Source organism: Mastomys coucha, unplaced genomic scaffold, assembly GCF_008632895.1.
Source record: "Mastomys coucha isolate ucsf_1 unplaced genomic scaffold, UCSF_Mcou_1 pScaffold5, whole genome shotgun sequence".
In the NCBI taxonomy this organism is placed as follows: Eukaryota; Metazoa; Chordata; class Mammalia; order Rodentia; family Muridae; genus Mastomys; species Mastomys coucha.
In genome coordinates this window covers 57,025,953-57,037,892 of record NW_022196911.1, presented here as the reverse complement: position 1 = coordinate 57,037,892, position 11,940 = coordinate 57,025,953, and the positions used below count along the sequence as shown (strand labels likewise).

Genomic DNA, 11,940 nt, shown 5'->3' with positions numbered 1-11,940 from the left:
CTCGAACTCAGAAATCCACCTGCCTCTGCCTCCCAAGTGTTGGGACTAAAGGCGTGCGCCACCACCGCCCGGCTTGTTTTGGTTTTTCAAGACAGGGTTTCACTGTGTAACCCCAGCTGTCCTGGAACTCACTCTGTAGACCGGGCTAGCCTTGAACTCAGAAATCTACCTGCCTTTGCCTCCCAAGCGCTGAGATTAAAGGTGTGCGCCACCACTGCCCGGCTGTTTGTTTGTTTGGTTTGGTTTGGTTTTTCGAGACAGGGTTTCTCTGTGTAACCCCAAAAACCAAAGTTTCTGAAATAAGAAATAATATTAGAGGTGAAAAATAACCCTGAATGAAAAAGACTGGAAATATGAGAAAATAAATAAATAAAAATAATGCTACTGAATGATGTGATACCATCTAACAAACATTTGAGTCACAAATGCAGAAAAAAAAAACCTGAAAAAATAATTATTAAAAAATAAATGAAGAGGGCTAGAGGGAGTGCTCAGATGTTGATAGCACTGACTGCTCTTCCAGAGGTCCTGAGTTCAATTCTTAGCAACCACATGGTGGCTCACAACCATCTGTAATGAGATCTGGTGCCCTCTTCTGGTGTGCAGGCAGAACACTATATATAATAAATAAATCTTTTTTAGAAAATATATGAAGAAATGATTAAAATGTTCCAGATTTAATGAAAACTGTAAATCTATTATACAGAAGCAATATAAATGTAAGCAAAATACTAGAACACATAACATAAATTCTGGATTCCAGTAATAAAAAGAATATTTAAAATAGCTGGAGGTATATTACATATATAGATAAGAACAGCAAAAAAAAAAAAAAAAAAAAAAAAAAAAAAAAAAAAAAAAAAAAAAGAATAGCAGTCATCTTGTCAAAACTTATGCAAGCCAGAAGATCCAGTGATATTAAAATTGCCTAATAAGTAAAAGTCAAACAAGAAGGTATCTTTTGACAAATGAAGTTAAAATAAAGGGATTTTTATAAGCCAAACAAAACCTGTGAGAATTCATTCCTAGTGACCAAACAACTGAAATCAACCCTAAGAAGGTTCTTTTAAACCAGGTGTGGCGCTAGAACCTATAATCTTAGTTCTCAGGAACCTGAAGGTGAAGGGTCATGAATTTAAAACCAACCTGTGCTGTATAGAGAAAGCTCAAAGAATGCCTGGCCACATAATAATACTCTTATCTTAACAAACAAGACAAACAATCCAACAAGGCTTTTTTATTTTTTAATTTTAATTGAAATTTTTTTGAGACTTCCTGGATGAATTTTCCAAGACAGAGTCTTTCTCTGTAGCCCAGGCTATCCTTGAATTCATAATACCCTTCCAACTTCAGCTTTTGTAAGTATGAGGATTATATTCATGAGTCACCACATTCAACTGTGTGCTCATTTTTGGGGTTGGGGAGTGAAAGTTTTCAACTATCCCTGTACTTTATATTTAAGCAAAAAGAAATCTTAGAAAACTATATTCATAAGGATCCTCTGCTTAATCAAGCACAGGGTCTCAAGCATGCTAGATGAGTGTTCTTCCCTAAACTCCAGTATGTGTCCTGGCCTAAGAAAGCATCCTGTGACGTCCTCAGCCGCTTGGATGTTTTGAATTGGATATAGGTACAGCGTCCATCTTGCCCTGCCAGTTGTTAGCTGGCCTTCTCAGCAGTCTTAAAACCAGAGCTTGTTGAAACTGAACTGCTCAGTGAGCTGGTTCATATCATAGTCTCATTCACTCTTCTGAAGTACAGTATCTTCTTTTGTGCAAGAGTGGTAATTTCTGTCAAACCCAAAATAGTAGAGAGCTAGTTAAAGGTGTCTAAAGAAGTACAAGGTGGTTACTGTTGTGATTCTCCATCATTGTGCTGATGATCAAATGTAGGAAGATAAGGAAAAGTTTAGAAACCATTTGGAACCCAGATGTTTACAATTCAGGCTCTTCATTTGAGCATTGTGTGCTCATATCTTATTGCCATTTGCTCTTAATATTAGGATAAAAAAAATATGCAAGTGGAGGAAGTGTGGGGAAGAGAGACTGAGCTTACTAGACCTTGTCTCTAAGATGTTGAGCTGTCTTTACTTTCTCTCAGAATAAGTATTGCACTGGTAATGAACAAAATAAGAAACCTGAAGAACTGGAGATGCAGGGAGGGAGGGAGGAGCGTGTGTGCGTGCGTGCGTGCGTGCGTGCGTGCGTGCGTGCGTGTGTGTGTGTGTGTGTGTGTGTGTGTGTGTGTGTGTGTGTGTAAGAAGGGAGGGAGAAAGAGAGAACTAGCTTCTCAGGACCTTCTGAATGATCTACTGTGGAGCCCTCCCTCGCTGCCTTTGGATTTGATTTTAGGTAGTATGCACAACCTTTTTCAAGGTCTTTCTTCCTTCAGTGACAGATCAGAGATACTGGGCGAGAAAAACCTGAGATCTCCTTCTAATTCTCACTCCATGGCCATGACTATGAGTAGACAGGAGCCCATACAGATTACTTGGTCTGTATAGCCTGTTTGCCACCGGGATTCAAATACATTTGCCCCTGGAGTGTATTTGGGCACTATCTCATGTCATTACTGAGTTGTTAAAGGGTTTGTTGCTGAGTTGCAGGACAGCCAAGGATATACAGCGAAAACTTGTCTCCAAAAACAAAACAACAAAAAAAAGAAATCCTTATAAGTCTCATGGATTATTTCTATTATATAGTGTTTTTGTCAGAGGCAGTGTGTTATTCAGTATCTACATATGTGTCTTTACCTTCTCCAATGAGTTCACTAGGGTTGAGTGAGTCCTACAAGTAGAACCTTGTCAAAAAAATAAAAATATCAGGGCTCAGCAGTTCAGAGCACTGGCTGTACTTCCAGAGGACCCAGGTTCAATTCCCAGCATCCACATGACAGCTCACAACTGTTTGTAACTCCAGTTCCAAGAGATCCTTACACAGACTAACATATAGGTAAAACATCAATGTACATAAATAAACAATTTTCTTTTAAAAAATGAGAACATTGACATACATAGAGATCACTCAGTTGTAAAGTGCTTTGGACTTGACTTTGATCCTGAGAACCCATATTAAAAAGACAGATGCAGTGACATTTGTTTGTAGCGTGATGCTTACAGGCATTCCTAGGGTTTGTTGTATCACTTAATTGCTGAGCTCCAGGGCAGTTAGAGTCCCTGTCTTAAAAACCACAAAGTGGACAGCTCCTGAAGAATGGCATCCACAGCTGACCTTTGGTTTCTACACAATGAGCACACCGTGCACATGCAAATACATGAACACAAACACACAGAAAAGTGAATGGTCTCATTCTATTAACCATTGTCCAAACAGAAAAATAAAACCAGGGCTGGTGAGATGGTTCAGTGGGTAAGAGCACTGACTGCTCTTCCGAAGGCCCTGAGTTCAAATTCCCAGCAACCACATGGTGGCTCACAACCACCCATAATGAGATCTAACACCCTCTTCTGGTGCATCTGAAGTCAGCTACAGTGTACTTATTTATAATAATAACAAATTAATCTTTGGGCCGGAGTGGGGTTGACCCAAGTGAGCAGAGATCCTAAAAATTCAATTCCCAACAACTACATGAAGGCTCATAACCATCTGTACAGTGTACTCAATATATATACATAAATAAATAAATCTTTAAAAAAATAATAAAATAAGACCAAGTTCTTAGCTTCTTTAACCTTCTGTTAACTCAGTAATATCTGAGGATAATTAGTACTTTGCCTCACAAAAAAGTACTCTGCTCTGCCCTAAGCTCTGGCACACAGGAAGCACTGTATGTGTGCTGAGCATTTTCTCATTTCATCTGTGCTGATAGTATGTTACCTACTACAGGAATGTACCTTACCTTTTTCTTTTTCCTTTTTTCCCCAGCTATGACTCAAAACCAGAGATAAGGAAATCTGATTTTGAAAAAATAAGAACTTTCCCCTTTGGTTGGATTCCTCAACACAGCCGATGAAAATGGAGCACTGCATTTCTTTTCACTGCTAGATCACTGTTGTTTCCAGGAAAGAATGGGAGACAGTCCAAGAGCGGTTGTTCAAAGTAGACATAGATGACATACATGATGGTAACACAGTGAGTCCCGAGATAAAAAGTGGTGTTGGTGACCTACTAGACCGTTGGTTTCCCAGTGGCCGCACCCACTGGGGTAGACAGGGACCACATGCTCACAGCAGATTCTTTCCTTAGCTGTGTCAGAAAGCATGACAGAGGTGCTTCCTTCTTGTCTCCTAGAGGTCGCAGGTCAGCCAGTCCTGCCTGGAGCAAGCAGCTCCGAGTGGCAGTGTGGGCCAGCAGCCTGTGGAGCAGAGGACGATTCCTTGTGTAGTCTTCCTTCACAGAAGCATTAATTTAGAAAGCTGACAAGTCGTGGGTCAAGCCTCAATGATGCATCCTTCTCTTCGCTGACAGAACACACTGTTCACATTTCCTTCACTCCCAAGATGCTATATCCTTAAAGCTAGTCTTTCCTCCACTGACAAAAGGGTGAATTTCATCTACTCTGAGCATCTGACCCATTCCTCTGCAGGAGTGCCGTGCACCAGATGCTTCATTCCAAGTACACATGGAAAAAATGATCACTCCAGTTTGTCCCATGTGGTTCTTAGAACACATTTATAAATTTAATAAGGTGGGGACAGAAGCATTCCCTTTTGAGTGTCTCCCCAATTCTTCACTGTGAGTGGGAAATGTGTAGCTGCCTTTTCCCTTTCTGTCTTCAGACAGTAGGAGGCTCACTCGCTGCCCTTCTGCTTAGTTGGCTTTGCACCTGTGGCACAGCCATTGGCGGGGCCACCCCGTTGGCAAGCACACTCCCCTGGCCACATGGTGCCAGTGCTTCCTTGTGTGTAACAGTTTAGAGAGAAAGGGAGTTTTCTTAGGTGTTAATTGCTTTTGCTCAGAATTTGCAAAAGAGTATGTATATGTGTATGTATATATATATACATATATAATTATTAATCACCTCTGTCCTTGGGAAAGTCTTGAATGAACAGAAAATTTATTTCATTGCAATATTGATTGTATAGAGGCACACTGTTCAACAGAAGAAGCAAAAAGGCTGTGTATAAGTTTTTGGTACTATGTACCATCTCTGTTATTCTGAAGTATTCATGTACTTAAACCATATTCTATTTAATTGTGTTTGATTTTAAATATATATATGTGAATTATATTTAAAATGGTGTCAACTTCCTGCTTTCAGGGTATTTATGGCTCTCCTATTGAAGTATATTAACCCTTACTCATATTTCCACTTGTTTTACAAAACTCCAGAACATGATCCCCTACTGGACATAGCCTTGTGTTTGACTGTAGACAAAGACACGAGGTTTTAATTAGTATATGTGCTGTTGTGGCTTATTCTGTTCTTTTAACAAAGTATTTCTGTCCATTTCACATTGCTTCAAACTTTAAGTGAAACGCAACATAAAAGTCATAGAGTAAAATGTGATTCTGAGTGTCTCCTGCCTTTGCATGTTTTAGAGTAAAAAATTCTGTAATGCGCTTGGCTATTTAAACTAGTGGATTTTTGTTAAAATACTTTCTAGTGATTTCTTTATGCATTTTGTGCTTCTGAGGTCAAGATGTCAGTATTTGTAAGCTATGTCTAAGGGGAAAGAGCAAACCAGAGATTGGTTTTGTTTTCTGCTCTGCCTGCTCTGAGATACAGGAGCAGAGGGATCCAGATCTATAAGACCAATTGTATGTTAGATCCTTGTACTTGTTTAAAGTTAGCACTAGATTCACTTAATATTGATCACCCAACCACCATGTTACAGGCTCTATGCAATGTTTCCACAAAATGATTACCTGACAGGGTTTTTAAGTCCAAGGAAGCAGTTGAACTTCATTCTTATGATTCCATTGTTGTCAGCCAGCAGATTGTTAAAAGTCAACCTACTAAGGAGAAGATGACAGCATTGTAATTTGGCTTGTCTTCATTATTCTTCATGAAAAGCAGGGGTCAGCCACATCCAGTGAAGTGCAATGAAACGGGAAACAGTCATTTCTAGTTGGATTCCAGTATTTGTTAAGGCTTTTTTGAGATGTAAATTGTTTACACTACTAGAGCTTTTGTTTTCAACTTTTGAGACAAGGTTTCACTGTGTTGTAAGTTCAGCTTCAGCCTCCCAAAGTCAGGGATTAGAGACACAGCCTCCATACCTGGCTTCTTTGCTGGTCTGTTTCAGCATCAACAGCTAAGCAGCTGATGTAGCAGCTGATGTCTCTAAAGGCACTGTTGAGACTCGGCCTGACTCAGCACCCTCAGTGGCCTTGCTTTTTTTCACCCTCTTCACTCTTCTCCTAGCATAATAGTTGTTTAAGCCAGGAATGAACTAATTGATAATTCTGTATCTTGAGGCTTTTGCATGAAGGAGAAAAATCAGCCACTACCTGGAAAGAGATGACCTGGGTACTTCCCCAGACAGAAGTTGGCACTGGTTAACAAGCCTGAGAGATAGGAGGCTTTGGTAAGCCTGAGGACTTCCCTGGTTTCCTCATCCAGTTCTGTACCCTTGCCTTGGTTTTCATTCGTCCTTAGGGTATGTTTAGCATATAGCTGGATTTTTTTTTTTTTAACATTAATCTGAAGTGACTTGTTAGTACAACAAAAATGATCTTGATTAAAGTACTATCACAGTGCTCTACAACATAACAACTGTGTATTAAGCACGTTGCTAATTACTGTGACATTCTGGAGCAGAATTTTTCTGTAGTAAGCCTGCCTTGGTCATCTTGTGTATACTGTTGAAGTGGAATCCTAATCTCCTGGGACTAAAACACTTAATTCTTTAAGAAATGAGAAGTTACTCATGCCTTAGAAAGGCCCCTGCTATATTGCAGGATGGTCACCATCAGAACTCCTGCGTCCTAGGCCAGGGCCTCTTCATGTTTCCCCATGTTGTACCTAAGAATAAGCTTGGTCCCCACTCTTAGCTGTCTACCAAGAACCAGAAGACATTTCAACTAGGGGGGAGGTTGTGACTCGTGAGACCTATGTAGGTGTTGAACATATCTACATACTAGTCCACACCTCTATACCTCAGAGCCATAAAGTGGCAAGTAAAGTACTTGTTAAAACTCATCAATGCTACAGCTTGAGGGAGTCACATTAATAATTGTCCTACGCTCTGAGTCCTTTCCAGGTAGGCACTGAGGAACTGCCTCTTTGCTGGGGCAGGGCTGGGAGTGGCTCAGAGTAGGAGGAATGGTGGACAGGTAGGGAAGACCAAAGAGAGCATTTAAGGCATTGGTTCAAGCAAAGGCTCAAAGGGTATCTGTTCAGGGAGGGCCTGCCTGAGTACACCAGAAGGCCAGTATTCTTGGCTGATGATTTGTGCGTATATCCTTGGTTCATCGAAAAGTAACCTGCTTTGACACACTAAGGATGTTGTACAACTTGAACAGGATACATTAAACCCCTTGCTAAAGGTGATACATCAACACCAGAGGAACCCAAGGTTCGGGTAAGAGGGTACAAGGATCTTGGAGTGGGTTAAAGAGCTATTTCCCAAGGTGAATGAGAGATTAGGTTCCAACACGGCTTTTCTTCTGGTTTCATGTTCCAAGACCACTCTTTAAGTGTGCCTTCAGGCTGGTCCCTAAATGATCCCAAACTGACCTCTGCCTGTATCCTAGTAAGAATCCCACATTCACAGTCGTGAAAGAGGTACTAGCCACCAGGTATGCTGGTGTCTATAATCCTGGAACACAGAAGGCTGAGGTAGAAGGATCACAAGTTTGAGGCCAGCTTAGACTAAACCCAGTCTCAAAACTGAAAACAGGTACTAGAGAGTTGCTTAGCAATGAGAGTGTATACTGCTCTTATCATGTATACATACTCCTTGCTCACATCTAGCCTCTCTGTGCACCTATATTCACAATGTACATATAGGTTGTGTGTGTGTGTGTGTGTGTGTAGTTTAAAATGAAAATAGTTTATAGCTGAAACACTTGACTAAGACTTGGCCCTTCAGACTGGTATAGCTCTAAATGGTAGCCACCAAAACTCAGCCTGATACCGAGATTTTTCTTTTTCTTGTTTTGGCAAAGAGCAGCCTTTGTTCCTTCTGCTTAACTGCTAGTTTGGTGAGTGTTTATTCTAAGTACTATATATGGTTTCGTGGTAAATGAGAAAATAAGATGAACTTCTAGAACCTTTGGAGTTGCATCTAAAACATGCTGGGCTTGGGTGTTTCTCAGTGCTAGAGTGCATGCTTAGCATACACAGGGCTCTAGGTTTCACCTCAGCACCAGTAAATAAAATATATACTAGTTTTTTGTGGGCTTTTTTTGTTTTTTTAACTTGGGTGGCCTTTTGAACCCATGATTCAATTCCTCTATCACCCAGAGCCCTATTGGGTGTCACTACTATTCCATACCTTCCCAGTTTCACCATTCTGTGAGGATCAGCCACTGTACCATCCCACTTACCTGCTATGAGTTTGGGCATTCGGTCACATGTTGAACAAAGTATAAACAGCTTGTCTGACCAGTAAGGCTGTTTCTGAACAGGACAAAAATAAAGTGTAGGATTGGCCTTGACCTCAGGCTCTTTGCAGAACTTTGGAACATTTTAATTCTTTGAGGCTAGAAATGGGAAGAGTTATATAAGATTATCACACACACATGATATAAATTATGACTTTGGAAAAACCTAGCTGGCAATGGAACTACTTCATGAAGTGGTGGGCTTTGTGAATCTTTTTATTGATAATAATAACCAGCATAATTGATCACTTAGGATGTGCTAAGTACAACTGTCCATGAAGTAGTGGGCTTTGTGAATCTTCCTTATTGATAATAATAACCAGCATAATTGATCACTTAGGATGTGCTAAGCACTGTCTCTGATCACTGACTTGAAAGGTAAAGGTAAGTACTTTTTTCTTTTTTTATGTTAAGTGACACAGAAGCTGGAAGAACAAAGCAATCTCTAGGATCACACAGCCAGGGACAAACTAGTAGCCTTCTCCCCACCGCTATAATGGATGCCAGTGCGCACTACTGACTTGTATAGCAGATGTCAAAGGGTTAAGAGGAACTTAAGCAGCCAGGAAGTTGTTGCTCTCCCCTTTAATCTCAGCACTAGGGAGGCAGAGGCAGGAAGATCTCTTGAGTTCAAAGCCAGCCTGGTCTACAGAGTTCCAGGATAGCCAGGGCTCTATTCCACAGAGAAAGCCTGTTTCAAAAAACAAAACAAAAAAATAAATAAAAGGGATGAAGGAAAAACTTAAGTTGAGTGTGGTGGCACAGATCTGTAATCCCAGCTCTTAGCGAGTAGAAACAGAAAGATGTAGTTAAAAATGATTAGCAAGGGCAGCTTGGCCTATGGAGCTTCTGTCCTAAGGAAAGAAAGGGAGGAAGGGATGGGAGGGTCCCATCCGTACCTTAAAACCGTAGGGGTTTTTGCTTGTTTTTGAGGTGGTCTCAAGCATATCAGTTTGGTTTCCAACTTCCTATGTGGAAGAGAGTGATTTAGAATTCCTTAATCTCCTCCTACCTCCCAAAGAGACATAGGCATGTACAAACACACACTTAAGTAATGCTGATGACCAAACTCAGGGCTTTGGACATGTTAGGCAAACATTCTTCCAACAGCTGTATCCCCAGCCTGAAAAGCACTTTTCTTAAACTTCATTGTATACCTGAATCCCCAGAGAGACTTGCTAGCTCAGAGGCTGCCTAGCTAACCTCCAGGGTTTCTGATCTAGTAGGTCTGGGTAGAACCTGAGAGTTTTTGCAGCAGATTACCACTGCTGCTGGCAAGATTACAGTTTGAGACTCAACCGGCCTTAAAATCATCCTTGCAACTAGGGGAATGAGTATTTCTGTTCTGGGAGTGTGTTCTGTTATTGGCAATATGATTTTAATTACTTCTCTTGATACCCTGACACCTGTAGTCTCTCATTAGTATCCAGATGTTTATCAAAGCTGAGACTATCCAAGCCCCACTCCTCAGTCTCTCCTCCCTGTTTGTCTCAGCCCCTTGGTTCTGGCTGCCCTCTGAAGTCCTGCCCATGCTCCCTGGCCTGTTTTCCTTTGCCGACCAACTTTCCATAGACACTGGTGTCTCACTCTCCCTTTCCTCCTTTCTAGCACATACATCCTTAGGACTATTGTGGTTCTGAGCAGTCCAGCAGTTCCAGGACAGATTTGCTGCCTTCCAGTCTAGAGAACAAGTATTGACAGTTCAGTGTAATATGTTCTGAAAGAGGGAGGAGCCTGTTGGAGTTAAGATAGGTGGATTTGGCCATGTTTTCATTCACAGATTTTTGACCAGCCCAGCCGTTCTCCAGAATCTGCCCATTCCGCACATTGTTCTTTGATCCCATTTTTCTCACAGTCCTGATGCTCTCAGACAACTCCCAATCCCCTTACTGAACCATGGCTCACTCGCCATTGTCCAGGAACACCTGCTCCAAGCTGGTATGACATTCACATTCAGACCCTTACTTGGAAGACTACCCTCTCTAGTGTTTGGCCAGCTTCAAGCTGTTGGGGAATCCAGGGGATCTCTCTCCCTTCCTCTCCCCAAAAGTTTTTTTTTGTTTTTGTTTTTTTGTTTTTGTTTTGTTTTGTTTTGTTTTTGATACACCATTCCCAACTTTTTTCACAACTTCTTTGCTCTTGAAAAAACATCACAACCCCTGACTAACAATCTGGTCTGGACCTCTGGCACACCCCTGTAACTAACCTTGCCATTTCCTGCTGCTGTTAGCCTCTGATGGCTTCTCAGATTTGTGGTCCATGTAAACCTCAGAAAAGCAAGGTTTTGTGCAGTTCTGAGTTTCTCCTACTTGAGTGAATTGGGAGTGGGTGCTTTGTTTCTATAAAGGCAGGACAGAGAGATTTCTCATTATTCCAGGGAAGCATCCCCTCACTACTACAAAAGTACATTTGCAAACCAGCCTTTCAAAGAGCTATTTCAAAAGCAATAAGCAAGTGGCTCTGTGGTGAGGATTACAAACACCCTCAGGGTAAGTCAAGGGTGAAGTGAGCAGTTCTAATGTGATGGGTTGGTGCAGACTCTGGAAGAGTGTCAGACATACGTCTTTAAAGTGCTGTATCTCAAACTACTTAGATGCAAACAAAGGGGATCTACTTAAAGAAACTAGGTGTAGATATGAAGATGTTGATTCAAAAGATGCTTGTGGAGAATTTGAAGCGAATTGTTACAGTGTGAGAATGGGGAAAAAGCAATATTTTGTATTATTGTATTATATATATTGTTATTTTAAAATAAGCATGTATAATTAAATAAATTAGATATTATAAATAGACATCTGGCTATTTGATTGCTATTTCTGGAAGTTTAAGTATTTACAATTGATATTTATTTTTTACTTTTCAAAAATTTCCCAAATTGACCCAAGATCTTATTTAAGTTGTAGCATTCATTTTTATTATAACACTAGGTAACTAGTCTGGGGTCTAGTCTAGGCACATGCCTTTAATCTTAGCATTCAGGAGGCAGAGGCAGGCAGATCTCTGAGTTTGAGGCCAGCCTGGTCTACATAGTGAGTTCCAGGACATGACAGAACTACATAGTGAGACACTGTCTTGGAAACAAGCAAGCAAAACAACAAAATACTAGGTAAGCTAATGAAGTAATAGCTAATAACATAAGGAATGATGTTAGAAACTATGTTAATATTTTAGCATTCAGATTTCAGAGATAGAGATTGTATTAGTCAGGGTTTCTATTCCTGCACAAACACCACGACCAAGAAGCAAGTTGGGGAGGAAAGGGTTTATTTGGCTTACTTCCACATTGCTGTTGATCACCAAGGAAGTCAGGACTGGAACTCAAGCAGGTCAGGAAACAGGAGCTGATGCAGAGGCCATGGAGAGATGTTTTTTACTAGCTTGCTTCTCCTGGCTTGCTCAGCCTGCTCTCTTATAGAACCCAAGGCTTCCA

The 11,940-nt window shown here is 40.9% G+C and overlaps 1 protein-coding gene across 3 annotated transcripts in view; it reads left to right on the top strand.

Annotated features, from left to right (window-relative positions):
- Nucleotides 1-11,302, top strand: part of Akap10 (A-kinase anchoring protein 10) — a 64,405-nt gene extending 53,103 nt beyond the window's left edge. For all 3 annotated transcript variants that reach the window (XM_031355065.1, XM_031355064.1, XM_031355066.1), the window contains exon 15: nt 3,885-11,302. In XM_031355065.1, coding sequence (XP_031210925.1) covers nt 3,885-3,890 — 6 coding nt within the window. In that variant the 3' untranslated portion in view covers nt 3,891-11,302. The remainder of the gene's footprint in view (nt 1-3,884) is intronic.
- Nucleotides 11,303-11,940: the final 638 nt, after the last annotated feature.